The sequence below is a fragment of the Schistocerca nitens genome, chromosome 1 (assembly GCF_023898315.1).
Source record: "Schistocerca nitens isolate TAMUIC-IGC-003100 chromosome 1, iqSchNite1.1, whole genome shotgun sequence".
In the NCBI taxonomy this organism is placed as follows: Eukaryota; Metazoa; Arthropoda; class Insecta; order Orthoptera; family Acrididae; genus Schistocerca; species Schistocerca nitens.
Window position 1 is genome coordinate 496,366,509 of NC_064614.1, and position 16,402 is coordinate 496,382,910.

General features: G+C 36.9%; 1 protein-coding gene across 1 annotated transcript in view; it reads left to right on the forward strand.

The window, feature by feature from the left end:
• LOC126252714 (5-phosphohydroxy-L-lysine phospho-lyase-like) overlaps nucleotides 1-16,402 on the forward strand; it is a 334,596-nt gene that overhangs the window by 216,924 nt on the left and 101,270 nt on the right. The window contains exon 3 of the mRNA XM_049953620.1: nucleotides 11,945-12,119. Coding sequence (XP_049809577.1) covers nucleotides 11,945-12,119 — 175 coding nt within the window. The remainder of the gene's footprint in view (nucleotides 1-11,944; nucleotides 12,120-16,402) is intronic.

Here is a 16,402-nt window from a genome sequence, read left to right on the forward strand (position 1 = left end):
TTTACGCTCCTTTCTCCAAGTGAGGCGTCGTTTGGCACTTTACCGACATGATGTGTGGCTTATGAGCAGCCGCTCGACCATGAAATCCAAGTTTTCTCACCTCTCGCCTATTTGTCATAGTACTTGCCGTGGACCCTCATGCAGTTTGGAAGTTCTGTGTGATGGTCTGGATAAATGTCTGCCTATTACACATTATGACCCTCTACAACTGTCGGATGTCTGTCAGTCGACAGACGAGGTCGGCCTGTACGCTTTTGTGCTGTACGTGTCCCTTCACGTTTCCACTTCACCATCACATCGGAAACAGTGGACCTAGAGATGTTTAGGAGTGTGGAAATCTCGCGTACAGACGTATGACACAAGTGACACCCAATCACCTGACCACGTTCGAAGTCCGTGAGTTCCTCGGAGCGCCCCACTCTGCTCTCTCACAATGTCTAATGACTACTGAGGTCGCTGGATATGGAGTACTTGGCAGTAGGTAGCAGCACAATGCACCTAATATGAAAACGTATGTTTTTGGGGGTGTCCGGACATTTTTTATCACACAGTGTATCATATTATGGATTCACAAAATTCATAACAAATAAACAAAAAATAAATAACTGAAGCTGTACAGGGCTGTCGGCAGTCAGTCACTTTCCAACGAGTTACTTGATTGTTGTTATCTGTGCAGTAACATTGTTTAACGAACATTGTAGTTATTGCCAGCGTCGTAACAATTACGTTATTAAGTTTAAATATAAATCAGAGGATACAGTGTTTAGTACAGAGTGTGGGGAGAACTGGTAACCCAGTGTGTCTTTTGTACCAAATAACAATGTCACAGTCTAAAACGTTATCTTGAGAGTAGCCAATAATCTTAGTACAGACTCTCATGTTGGTTTGCAGTTAAGAAAAGCTAAACCGTCTTTACTGAAAGAAAATCTTCAGAGTCTGAGAAAATATTCTTTGAATGAGTCTACAGCAATCGAAGACCAACACAAATTTCCATATTTGTAAGATACCGTACTTATAAAATGAGTTGGAGTCCTGGAATATCTCGTAGTTCTTAATCTCAACTTTTCGTCCAAACAATGCAGCCCTCTTAAAATTAGTTCCGTAAGTTTGTGATACCTTAAGGAAAGGGCAGTGTCCACCCTAGGAATAGATCATGGAAACACAGAGTGTTCGTCCTATACATGTGCTGGAAAAAAGTAGTCGGGCCAGCGTCGCAATAGCAATACCAACTTTGTTATCGCATTCATAACGTTACCACAGTCTAACATACGACTGTGACGTTACGTTGGGCCCCTGTAAACAATTAAGAGCGGATTTATTTCACACTTGCTATATCTATGTACCTTCAGCTGCTGCCTGCGTCTGCAATAGAACCGTGTTGTAAGCTCATTTTCATGTGCTGTGGGCGGAACACGATCAAAAACGAGCCAGCTGCTCGGATCTGACAAAGCAAACTCGCAGCGCTCCTGCTTCAGAAATGAAAATAAGGCGTTTGCTGCACAAATTGACTCCAAGTGCTCCGGTATTATTCCAGCGTTCTCCTCAATTCTGAGGAGGTCGGGCTACCATTCAAGTCTTTCACCTCACTTCTGGCGTCAGGGTTAAACTCTTTGACAGCTGATAGTCTTAAATTTATAGGCGATAGAATGTGTCGCACTGACCCAGCCATAATTGTATGAATAGAGATTTAATAAGAGACATTCGAGAACAAGGGGAACATTTTCTTTCTAGCAGTGAAGAATGTGCTTTTAATGACAATTTTTTTTTTTACTTAGTGCCCATTTAGATCAGTATCATTCGACCAAACGTTTTCCAGTTCGTATATTCCACCCATGAAGTATGATTCGGGGAGGTCAGCAAGCCACACATCTAAGATTGCCCAACCCCTCCACTGGGCACAAAATGTTGTCCACACAAACTTTTTTTAGATGCAGGATTAGAGAGAAGTCATAGGATGTCAACTGGAGATTAGGGTGGGTATTTAAGCATTTCCTTCTTCAAATACCTCAGGTTTCCTTTTGATGAAGCACCTTTTATGGGCAAATATATTGTTCATACATTTACTCTTGCAATCTAGGCTTCTTATTATGCAGTTTTTTCAACTGATGGTCTAGAATTGGCATGACATTCATTTGTCACTGGTATTGCTTTACTCTATCTAGAAAATTTGTGGGAAGAATTCTGTCATCATCACAGTAAACGTAAGGGGTGGAGCCGTATCCTATGCACAGTAACAAATCCGTGCATGAAAACTGTGGGATGGTTCTTCAACCAGTTCAGATATCACAGACACTTTGTTTTTGGTTAGCATTTCACAGATATGGTTTTCATGTTTCACAAAGCTTCTTTTCATAGTTAATTTACCATAATCCTTTTTCTTATGTTCCTTTCACTTCAGCAATTTCTTTCATCAAAATCTTCGATCTTCCAGTCCTACAGTGTGTAGTGGTACTTCTTTATCTTTTAAACTGTGGTTGCAGTTACAGGATGCCTTCCGTCAGGGTCATCTTCAAGAGAAGTCTGACACTGAACTTTGCTGCACATTTTATAACTATTGAAAATTAATTAATAGTCTCCCAGTAAAACTTCACCCCCACTATACGAATTTCCATTGGTGTTTAACCATTAAAAAAAAATTAATTTTACACAATCACAGAGTTCCAGCACATTCATTTGAATTAAACACGACCACTTTAAAAAGTTTCATGGATTTACAAAAAAAGCTATAGATTATCAAAAGAAAAGAAAATCTTATTTGAATAGCAGAATGCAAACAGTTGAAGTCAATGGCACAGAATCTAAGTAAATGTCAGCGTAAGTATTCCGTGCTGTGTCGTCTCATTATTTACCTGTATATTAATGAGCTGCCATAGCATAACAGGACCAGCTACTGCAAGTAACTATTTATAGATGTGTAACATCAGAAAAATAGTGATGTTGAGGATTGAAGTACTGTCGACTCATCTATTAAACAAAAAAAAAAAAAATATTTTATGGAATCATAAGATGTTAATGGAACAGAGTACAATTGCTATTAACTCTGTTGGGATAACAATTGTTTCAAAACTCTCTTCGGATAATCATACAGAGGAAGTGGCATGCAAAATTTTAGAGTTAGCCTATCTCTGCTCTCAGAAAAATGCACCTCTGTGTTTCCTGAAAATTATGCCTTGACAGATAGTCAAACAGCTCTGTGATATGACATGTAACAGAGAATAGGGTTAGTGGTGATGGCCTGGGCAAAACAGGAACTGCTAACAGAGAATCCATACACTATCGGCAAATCTTTGTCACTGGGGTAAAAAAGAAGTATTTCATCATGATCAAACCAGGTTCAGTTGCATTCGGTAAACATGAAAGAACATCTGCATTTGAATGCTTGGCTGGTAGGGAGGAAATGACTCTTATAATTATATCTACTAAAGAACAAGGCCCGCCTTCAAGTCTATGCACCATCGTGTCTGACAAGTGTGCCATGGGGCTAAAGAGAGACACTAACGGCTTGTGATCAGTTACCATATGAAACAGAACACCATAGAGAAACACTTCAAACTTCTTGATAGCATAAACATAATGAGGGCCTCATTCTCTACTTGAGAGTAATTTTTCTGTGTATGATTGAGCATCTCGGATGCAAAAGTAATGGGCTATTCTAAACCATCTGCACAATTTTATGACAGCGCAACTTGGAGGCCCAGTTATTAAATGACCAAGAAAAGGACAGAATACAAACCATCCTTCAACGTCTTGAATGCGTGGTTGCAGGCAGGAGTCCACTGAAAGGCTGTGCCTTTCTTAAGCAGTCAGATAATAGGAAACTGAAGCTGCCTGCAGAAGGAACTTGTGATAAGCCTCAGAATGCCTGGAGCTCCTTCACATTCATGATGCACGGAAGGACTGCAGTAGCCATTATGTAACTGTCAGTCAGCTGAACCCCTGATGAGATATAACAAGTCGCAGGTATTCTATAGAGGGTTGGAATAATTGTGACTTTCCCAAATTGCCCTTAGGACTTGCATCACTCAAGGTCTGAAACAATAGACAGGTTGTGAAGATGGTTCTCAGTGGTGGGACCAGTAACAACAATTTCATCAAGTTGCTCCAAATAGCATTGAAAAATGGACAGTACATTTTCATTGCCTAAAACCAAACTGTTGTACCTATAGAGGCCATGCAGTATATTAACAACAAGACAATGACGTGATTCTTCATCAAGTGGAAGTTGTAAATATGCTTCTGACAAATCTAGTTTAAAAAAATTTTGTCTACCTGCCAGCATTGTCATAAGTTCATCTGAGTGAGGAATGGGGTATGTATTGACCACAGACAATGAATTAACCGTCACTTTAAAGTCACCACAAAGATGGAGTTTGCCCATCGGCTTCTTGACAATGACTAACGGTGTAGCCCATTGCCTTGATGAAATGGGTTCCATGAAGCCTAAAGTTGTCACCCCATCTAATTCTTCCTTCACTTTCATGCAAAATGGGAGTGGTACAGGTCTGGTACAGGAAAAATGGGGTCATACTGTAGATTTGAGAGTGATGTGCACCAAATAATCAGTAACCTCACTAGGTTCTGGTGAAAACAGAACAGAATATTCCTCACACGTGTCATCCAACTCTTGATAAGGCACAAAATCCAACATGAAATGAACAGAATCAGAGACTGTAAATCCAAATCCTGGAAAGCATCCAAACCAAACAAATTTTCCTTTAATGGACCATCCACTACCAGAAGTGTCACTGGTGAACCATCACCTTGCAAGTTGTTTCTGCAGTAAACTGGCTGAGAATAGGAATCTGCTGTCTACTGTGACAGACAACATGGTGCAAAGTAGCCAGCTGTGGAGGAGAACCAAGATGGAGATAAGTACTAGAGTTCAATAACAAGGCCACTGTGCTCATATCCACGTGGAGGCATAAGAAGGTCCCGTTAATATGCACATTCATGAACAGTTTCTTAGAAACAATTGTAGCATCTTCACACACATGACTAATAACATTAATGTCCATAGGTTAGGGTGTGATAAGCACAGCAGAAGCTGACTGAGCATTGCATTCAGATGCAGTGTGACTTTTATTATGACACAGATGGCATGGCACCCAACACTGCAGGCAAGCTGGTTGGTCATGTTGGACAAAGCAAGCAGTGCATGAGGGCAGGCACTTTTGGAAATTTTTCCTCTATAACCGTGTTTGTGGGGATCATGGTGGCTGGACATGCTGTCTGATGTGACCTCTGCTTCTCAAGACATACTAGATGTTTATGCCAGTTGCTGTCTGGTTTGACAGCGACTATGTCAGCTCAAAATTATTAACTAATGACCAGTGGCATGCAAAACCTAAAATGCTTGCATTATCTTGAGTACTTCTTCTAAAGAAGGATCTTCAAACTACAATGCCCTTTGGCAAACTTCATTATTGTTAGCTGGCCCTAAGATAGCATCTCTAACCACAGCATCTTCATCAAATTCATGAGAGTCAGCAGTAATAAACAACACTCGTGTCTTAACCTCGCAGTTCTGCAGCCCAAGTGTGACAGTATTAACGGGGTTCTTTTCTGCACTGATAAAACTCCACTAGTGTGGAAATCACATGAGTATGGTTATGTTAACAGGCAAACAAGACATTTTGTCAAACAAGAGAGATGTAGAATCCTGAAGGGGGCCTAACTTTCATAATGCACAATACATGACAGAAAATGAGCTTTAGTGGAGGCAGCATCTCTTACTATGAAGAATTGTCACAGGCATTTTTCACATGATTCCCAGTCTTTGGCAGCTGCATCGTATGGGGGGAATGGAGGTGGATAGTCCAGCAAAACCTGAGGTCTTGTTAACAGACTTATCAACACCCTGTGCAGCATGGCCATGTGTTCCTGTTGTTGCATTTGTAAGTGCTACTGGTTTTCCAATTGCTGCTGTAGTAAACTCAGCACAACAATTTCCAACAACATTGTTACAATTTTGCATGAAACATGTGAATGTCATTAGCATATATGCAATAACACAAAATTGAAAATGCCAATAAAATACAGTCATTTTAATGCCATAACCATCAACACATTCTGTATGTCATCGTTGTACACAGCTATGTCAGTACCAGTTTGACATACAATGATCCATGAGCAAAGTGCAGTTAGCAAAAGAATAAATCATTACAGAATGAGACAGAAGCCACTCTGTTCCAGGGTGATGTTTCTGTGTGGTGACACTGGGTGGCAGCTACAAACTCTGCTCTTGATGCATAGTGTCAGCGTTGTCTGGAATTACCGCCTCCTGGTATCTGAGATTAGCTGCCATGCACCCTTGTGGGCTGATTGAGTAACACATGATGGGGCAGTGCCTGCTGAACTTTGACAGACAGTGAGGTGCCAGTGCAATTGATGTGGTAAACATGGGTTACTACAGAGTATATTTGGTTTACTTCATCTTTTTCTTAATTTTGTTTTTTGGTGTAGAAGCAGTTAACTTTTGTCTGACATGAATATGGTTTTGTATCACTTCTTATTATCATAGTGCTTATTCTCAGAAATTTGTTTTAGCTGTTTTCTGCATACAACCTCATTGATCAACTGTTGTAGATTTTAAGATAGAAGTGGGGGTGCTTACGTATTTTTCGTAGTTTCAGATCCTATTGCCTTATGGAATTATCTCCTGTGGCATTACAGCTAAAGTAAATGAAATATTTATTCAGCATAACTAAGCAATAAGAACACTGTGTAACTCTGCATCTTGAAGAGGCCTCTTCAAATACTGCAATCTGACATTTATACTTTAATTATTTTTCTTGCTAATAACAAAAATCTATTTCAATTTGACTGTAATTTCACAACCACAGCACAACAGACAAAAATAATTTCTAAGTAGATTATTCTTTTCTAGGTTTCAGATTTGTATCTTGTTCCTAGTGCAAAGTTCTTTAACATTCTTCCATGAGACATATGCCTAACACTAGAAATGGAGAGAAACTACAAACTGAAAAGTTATTCTTTTCTAGGTTTCAGATTTGTATCTTGTTCCTAGTGCAAAGTTCTTTAACATTCTTCCATGAGACATATGCCTAACACTAGAAATGGAGAGAAACTACAAACTGAAAAGTAAATTAAAAGTTATATCTTTACTTTACTAAGCATACTGTCAAAAATTATCTAAATATTTAAAGTGAAAGATGAGAGACTTCTGTTATCTTCATGAGAAATAGCTACATTCATTGTGAACAGGCCTAAGTGTTGAAAATATAGATTACTATTATTCTTTGATAAATATCCTTTTTGTGGTGTAAATGTCAAGTAATCAATAGGAGTCAAACAACAGCTATTTATTACAACAATTTTGATATTCGAATTTAATTTTTGTTAGCACAAATAGTATTAGTCAAGGTAGTGATAGTTCATTGTTGGTACATTGTACAGATTTAGTTTGTGCCAGCTCATTCTCATTATTAATGCATATGTTCACTTGTTCCACACCCCTGACAGTTCTCCTTCATGATAGACCAGTCACAGTAAGTAAAGTATCATCTTTGTATCATGATGAAGTGGTACCAAATGATTTCGGAAAACATGCTCTTATAAAACTTGGTGACAGTGAAGTGAAACAAATTTCCAACCCTGTTTCAAGCAGATCCAAAAAATTACCAAAGAGAAATGAAGATTTTTTATGGATTATTCCAAGGAAGTCCAACCGCCACCCATCATAGATTCCAGGGCTGGAAAACTATTAAATGTTTTCCATTGCCCCATAATACTGTACTCCTCCCCTCCTGTGACAGAAACTCTATCTTATTTCTGCACTTAAATCTCAGATCTCTGAAAAATAAAGCTGATGAATTTGGTATACTCTTAAAAAGTAACAAAAGAATGATTTTTATGTACAAACGAACGTTGGTTAAAGGAATAAGATATAAAACTGTATGTACCATCAGGTTTCAAATTAGCTACATAGTACTGCAGACCCAATGAATCTTATGGGGTTTCATCAATATACATTAGCAATGATCTAGACTTAAAGTTTTCTGTTCTTGAAGTTAGTTACTTATGCATTAAAGGTGTTATTGAAGCATCTGCTTTGATTATACCTAGTATACAGCTCATAACTGTTTCTTTATATCACACTCCTGAAGGTAATGCAGAATGATTTATAGAATGTTTAGAAAAACTTGCGATCAGTATACAAAAGTATATTAAATACAAAATATTAATTTTTGGGGATCTAAACATAGATATTAGGAAAATGACAGCCAGAAATGTTAATTTAGTAAATATGTTAAGATCCTATAATCTCTTTTGTGTTAATGAAAGTCCTACAAGACATTTCTACTGTCTTGACAATCTAATAACAAATGTATACAAATGTGATTTTGAGCTAGGCTTATTTAATGTTGATTGCCTGTCAGACCATAGAGGTAAACTAATTACTGAAAAACCAAAAGAAGACAAGGAACAAACTCAGTGTTTGAGACTATTTACGAATAGAAGTATTAGCAAGTATAGAGAAGAACTTCAGTCTATAGATTGGAATACTGTTATACATTCCTCTAGAAATGTTGATGAAGCCTTCAGTGCATTCCTCAAAATCATTTCTGAAATCTTCCATATGTGCTGTCCACTGGTTAAAAAAACAAAAAAGTCATCAGGAAACCTAGCCACTCAGCTTTACAGAAGGGGTTTTCATCTCAATTACAGAAACTGAGACTATTGGTAATTACTTGTCACGATAAGGTCAAAAAGGGAGCCATAGATAAAGAAACTTACAAAAACCTGAAAATAAAATACAGATCTGAAATTAAAATAGCCAAGTGTAAGGCAAATGGTGATTAAAAAATCATACAATAAATGTAAGGCTGCATGGAAAGCAATAAAAGCAGAGTTATGTGTGGATATAAACTATATAGACAACACAAATGCTGCTAACGTCACTGCTTAAGATTTCAATCACTTTTTTTGTCAACTCTGCCAAAATTAGCCTCTCAACTCAGGGCAACCAGAATTCCAATTCTAAATATACACCTATTTCTCATCCCACATCTGGCAGAAAGTTTCAACAAAACATTACAAACATAGTGTCAGCTTGTAAATGGAGAGAAGTACAATAATTGATATAATTAAAGCAACCTCTAAATTAGGATACCTCTGATCTGAAGATGTTTAGGGCCTGTCAAACTTTGTGATTAAAAAAATTGTAGATCTCCTATCATATCCTCTTTGCATACTGATAAACTGGATGCCCTCCAGTGGGCACTTTCCAGAATGTCTCAAAAAGACAGTTGTCATACCATTTTATGAAAATAGTGACAAGTCCTGTATCAATAATTATAGACCAGTTTCACTTGTGCCTATTCTCTCAAAAATAATAAAATATTGCATACTGCAGCAAATATGCATACACCTATTGGACAATTATATGTTAAATGATTCTCAGTATGGATTTAGGTCAAACTTGTCAACAGTCAAAGCAGTTGAAAACCTTATCTCTTTTGTACTAAACTCATTTGAGTCAGAATTATCTGCTGAAGCCATTCAAATTGACTTGAGTAAGGCTTTTGACTCAGTTAACCACAAATTGTTATTAGATAAACTGTGTTGCTATGGAATCAAACACTTGGAACTCTCACTATTTGAATCATGCCTCAGCAATAGAAAACAAACTGTAAAACATAATGGCCAAAAGTCACAGACTCTATGTATAAAAACCTCAGTGCTTGGCCCTCTACTATTTATATTATTTGTAAATGACTTTCCTCAGTAACTTACCCTGTACACCTATCCTCGGTGCTGATGACACAACATTAGCTAATTTCAGGAAGGATATAAACAAATTGAAGGAGGAAAGTGAAGATTGTCTCAAAATATCTTATATCTGGTTTAAAGCTAATCAGTTAACTATGAACCATGAAAAGACGGTCAAGATAATCTTCATTCTATCAAACAGTAACACTGAGTTATCGTCTGTTAAACTACTAGGAATATACGTTAACTCGAAATTAATGTGGGACACACAAACAGATTATGTATATCGAAAGTTATCACGAGTTATCTACCTACCAGCCAAACTACACACATGTGTTACACAAGATTTATTACTTCATTCATACTATGCCTTCTTTCACTGTCATCTACAATATGGCATTCTTTTATGGGGTAACTCCCCAGGAGCCAAAAAAAATTTCACTTGGCAGAAAAAAGCAATTAGGCATTTTTATGGCATCTCTGATAACAAGACCTCATGTAGACCTTATTTTAAAGATTAAAAAATTCTCACAGTCCCATCTCTTTACATACATTGTTGCCTATTAAACATAAAAGAAAACTGAAACCACTACACTATAAGGAAATCTGTTCAATACTCGACAAACAAATATGATTGATATACCCACAACCAGGCTTGTGAAAACCCAATCTAGCTATGAATACATAGGCATAAAATTATTCAACACTTTACCCATACAGGCTCAGTTTTCAAAACTAAAACCAAAGTGTGGATGAAGGAAAATACTTTCTATAGTATAGAAGAATTTCAGAATAGTTGTCAAAATGACCTAATTTATTGATAAATTAAGGCTTACTGTTATGTATAGTTATGGGTGTAGAGGCAGCTATAAGTTTATAGGGTACAACACTGGTATATTTTTTACCATGTAACATTTTGTTATATGACACGTAATGTACAAATAGCTATAATTCTTCTGACTACATTGATTGCATGTTAATGCTGATAAATTAAGGCTTACTGTTATGTATGGATATGGGTGTAGAGGCAGTTATAAGCTAATAGGGCACAACACTGCTATATTTTACCATGTAATATTTTGTTATGTAAAACTTAATGTACAGATAGCTGTAATTCTTTTGATGACATCGATTGCATGTTAATGCTGAAAGATGAATAAAATAAATAAATAAATTATATGGAACAGAATGAATGAATGAGTGAATTGGGAATCTGCACAGACTCCTTTGCTCTAAATCATTTTCAGGGTGACACACTGTGTGGGTCAGAAAGACAAGCATCATGTCTGGCCAGAAGATAAATTATGCAGTTTCATTACCAATCATATTAGATCAGTAGATTGTGCATAATAACTTTGGAACCAAGAAGCAAAATATTTGTTTAGTGACAGCCCATTGTCTGATATCTATTAACGTATCCTAGTGTCCTATTTGTGTCCAGTTGTGCAAATGGTGGAACTGAGTTTCGTTGAGCAAATATTAAACAGAAAGAAAATGAACAACTAATTGCTTCCAATTCTTGACATAATTCCTCTTCTCTCCCATAAGATTTATTATTCAGCTATTTACAGCAATCAATTAATAGAGTAACTGTTCACAAAAATTGTCAAAAAATGAGCAATTATGACTAGCATGATGCGGACAGTACTCTGCACTGTCTGTGCTTCACAGCATACAAAACACTGAAAATTAATTTTAGTAGAACAGTCAAGCTACATCACAACATATGTTTTCACTTTTCCTTCATATTGTATAAAAATTGTCTGTATGATATTCATTAAGCATAGACAAACATTGTGGTGAGAGAGTGCAAACTGCTGTATGCTGTTTGTGTTCTTAATCAGACACATAGGTAGACCGATAAAACCCATTTCCAGGACAAAGCCTACATCTCTTGAACAGCAGGTGCAAAATCATAGTCAATGTCATTTGTCATAATTACATGATACACTAAAGTTGGCATATAACCCTGGATATTGCTGGGCATTAGTGGGGATAAGGTATTTTATACTATCGCCTCTTCGTTGGTTTAATACAAAACTCCAGTTATGAAAATTCTAGGCTGTAGACCACCTACCTATGTGCTGTACATCAGTACAACAATGTACATTAGTTACTTTGCCTATGGAAGTACCTAGGAGGAAGAGACTGTTTAGAAGCACAGTCTGACATCACAAAAAAGAGTTACTGAGCAGCAGTATATTTGTTGCAGTGGGCCATTGCCATCCTGCTACAGTGGCTGCAGCGGCCTCACAGATGGCAACACTGACTTCACCCCTGGCTGAGGCAGGTGTTATGCCAGCGGAGGGCATAGAAGAGCGCTATTGCCAGCGCCTGCTGGAGACACTGCCACCAAATTTTCAGACCTGCCTCTTCACCAGCTCAGGGTGAGTGCTGCAGCATCATATCCACAGTGTTCCACATGTGCTGGTGGGGAAAACAAGCCTATTTGTAACAACTTAGTAGTGCAAGTACAGTCTGTTGTCAAAAGTCGCCCTACCAACAGCACTCTATTTGAAATACTCCAAGGATTTGTAAATGCAGATGAAATATGTCTATATCAGAGATGTGCTTTCTTTCAGAATGAACCAGCAGAGTGCTGAAAGAGTTTGAACATGTCAATGTTGTAGGATCCCACAAGTTGGTGCATTCTGTAAAAAAATATTTTACAATAGTAACATGCACCTAAGCAAACACCAGTGCTCTTATTGTCAAGTAGATATGTAAGGCAGTGGTAATCCCATACACTGCTGTAGCAGAACTAAAGAATTAAGTTATAGGCAGTGTTGAACTATAAAGAATGCTACACAAACTAGTCACTGAACATTCTTTTCAGAGAGCGTTTATTGCAGAGATGTAATCAATCATTCAAAAGTACAAATGGTTGCAATAACATAGTAGACCTCTTAGCAAAAACAGTCCTGAGTAAATAAGGAGTGTCAAACAGATGCAAGGAGTAGTGGCCACAAGGCATCCTTAAAAGACAGTCTATGTTACTTCCAAACTAACTATGCAAACAATGGCCAGATGTGGTTCAATTCAAATAAATAGTATTGACAAGATTCATACCAAGTAACTTAATAAGAGATGCAACAGAGCTCCCATGGTTCACGAAGTGCAGGACACTTGTTACAGAAGCATGAAAAAAGTGTGCTATATTTAAAAGAATGCAAAATCTCAAAGACTGGTAATTTTTTACAAAAGCTCCCAATTTAGCACAAATTACAGTGAGAAATACTTTTAATAGTTTCCACAACAGAATTCTGTCTCCAAATCTGTCAGAAAATCCCTAGAGATTCTGGCTGCATGTGAAGTACACCAGCACCAAGACACAATCAATACCTTCACTTCATGATGGCAGAAGTGATATTACCAATGATAACACCGCTAAAGTGGAGTTATTAAAACACTGTTTTCTGAATTCCTTCACCAAAGAAGATACAGTAAATATTCCATTATTTGACTCAAGAAAAGCTGCCAACATGAATAACCTAGAAGTAATGAAGCAACTTAAATGATTTGATATAGGCAAGTCCTCTAGTCCAGATAGTATACCAATTAGGGTCGTTTTGGAGTAGATATAATATCTCCATATCTAGCAATCATATTCTCAGTCAATGAAAGATCCGTACCCAAGACTGGAAAGTTGCACAGGTCACACCAATAAGCAAGAAATTAAATAGAAGTAATTTGTTGAATACCACTGAATATCAATTAATGTTGAATATCACTGAGATCACTTTACAGTAGGATTTCTGAACATATTCTATGTTTGAAGATTACAAAATATCTGAAAGGAAACATCTATTGACACACAACCAGCATGGGTTCAGAAAATATCATTCTTGTGAAACAAAACTGGCTCTTTATTCACAAGAAGTAATGAGTGCTTTTGACTGGAGATATCAGATTAACTCCACGTTTCTAGATTTCCAGAAGGCTTTTGACACCATTCCACAGAATGTCTACAGAGTATCATTACAGTTGTGTAGCTGCATACACAATTTTCTGACAAAAAATGTCACAGTCCACAGCAATTAGTAGAAAGTCATCAAGTAAGAAAGAAGTGATATCTGGCATTCCCCAGGGAAGTGTTATAGGCCCCCTGCTGTTTCTAGTCTTTGTAAATGATACAGGGGACACTCTCAACAGCATTCTTAGACTGTTTTCAGATGATGCTGTCATTTACTAATTATTAGTAAAGTCATCAGAAGATCAAAACCAATTGAAAAATATTTAGACAATATATCTGTGTGGTGCAAAAAGTGGAAATTTACTCTAAACAATGAAAAGTGTTAGGTATTCCATGTGAATACTAAAATGAATCCATTAAATTTTGGTTAAACAAAAAAATCAGACAAATCTAAAGGCTTTCAGATCAACTAAACACCTAGAGATTACACTTTCAAACAACTTAAATTGACACCATTGTGGGGAATGCAAACCAAGGCTGTGTTTTGGTAGAACACTTAGAACATATAAGAAATCTACTAAAGACTGCCTACACTACACTTATCCATCCTCTGCTAGATTAATGCTGCATGATATGAGATCCTTTCTAGATAGGACTGATTGAAGACATAAAAAAATCAGAGAAGGGCAGCTCATTTTTTATTATTGCAAAATAGGGAAGAGAATATCATGGGTCTGATACATGAGTTGGGGTGGTAATCATTAAAACAGAGGCGTTTTTCACTGCGGCAAGATGTTTTATGAGATTTCAGTCACCAATTGCCAATGCAAAAATATTTTAATGACTCCCACCTTTATAGGGAGAAGTGACCATTGTAACAAAATAAAAGAAATCAGAGCTTGTATGGAAAGGCTTAAGGGTTCATTTTCCCCAATTGTTATTTGAGAGTGAAACAGTCAAAAAAAGTCTGAAACTGGTTCACTGAATCCTCTGCTAAGTAGTCATGTAGACAATGTAGATGAGAGTTTGTTTTCATGTTTGTGCTGATGTCAGAGCCACTAATTTTTAAAACAAATTCAGGACATCTCTTACAAAGATGAGAACAATGTTGCACTGTTGAGTGTAAACCAATGGGATAAGGTTTCAGAAAGTGATGAATCAAGCTTAATGATGTGTTAATCATATAAGCATCTTTTAATCTGATAAGTGGTACTTACTTTAGTGCATTTGCTGCAATGCTGGTGAAATGGTAGATCTACTGTGATGGTACTGGCTGTTCTTTCTGGAACTGGCTTAGATCATTACATTTACCCAATCATAACCTGGATCCACGTTTTTCATTAAAACATTTTACACAATAGCAACTAAGAGTATGAGACCAATTTTAACTTTAGTTAGGCCTATATTTGTCTGCAAGGTATCAGAGAGTTTTTATAACTCCATTTTACAGTCATAATAATTTCAAGTTTGTCTAATTTATGCAGTTACAATCCACAAGTATGCCTACTATGGATAATAGAACAGATATCACAGTGCAGAGTGTAATATTATTGGGCATACAAAAAATGGATGATGCTGATAGCATCTAGTAACAGTAATGACAGCAGAGAAGCACATCTTCCACCTAAACCTGCAAAATGTGTCACAGATCCAAGAGCTTCAGTTAGTGTGTACTGCTTTATAGGAACTTCAAAACTGTGCTGCAGGCTGCTTGTGTAAATTAATTCTTTTCATGAAATGGAACTATATGGTTCAGAGACTTTTGCAAGTCTCAGATATCTATGATGCATATATGCAGTCTGAAGCGACAAATCCTGGCCTTCATAGAAATTTTCATTTTTCCCTTCAGGCTGCATGTATATATTCTTTTAATGGTGATTTATATGTGCTTCTGTTGAGAGAAGACTTTTAAATTTGTTTATATGTTATTATTGAAAGATAGTTATTCAGTATGCCAGAATAATGAAAGTTAGATGGTGACCAGGAGACTGGGAAATTCTGTAACAATGGATCATGTATTAAGATTTGCAAGTAAGAATACTTGCACACTTCACTAGATATTCAAAAACTGAAATTCTTCAAGGGAACTCATTCAGAACATTAGGAAATATTTTAGGGTTGTAATGGAAGCCCTAAGGTATCAGGAAGAGGAGAAGATATGCCAGAACAAGAAAAAAGTGAGTGTGTCTGAAAAAAGAAATGAGAGAAGCTGAAAGAGAAGTGAAATGAGAGCTGCAATGTGAAGAAAAGGAACAGAAATGGGAGAAAGAAGGAAACAAGACAGAATAAGAATGTGAGGAAAAGGATTAGAAAGAATTCTTAGGTCCACTGATAGCTAAAAATGAATTGAAGATTCAGTTAGGCAGTTTGTATAAGAAAAGTAGAAATTTTTCCAAACAACCAGCAGAGAAATGTAGGAACATCAATTAGACTGCAAGGAAATACATAGTATGATATTGTAAGGGTTAGAGGATGCCAATTGTGAAACTGAGTGGGCTGACAAAAATTATAAGGGAAGTTCATAAAACTGGAAATAGACCTATATGACAATGTCAGTGTGAGGGAAAGAGTGTCACTGCAGATGCAACTGAAAATATGAGTGTCTGTTGAATAGTCTGATGCATAGGACTGTGTTCAATGCCAGAAGAAGTTATAGAACAAGAAGTCTCAAAGAACAGTTATTTAAATCAGCTGTTAATGGAAGAGAAATTGTTATCAGCTCTCATGTCATCTTGGGCAAACAGGCCAAGTATTATA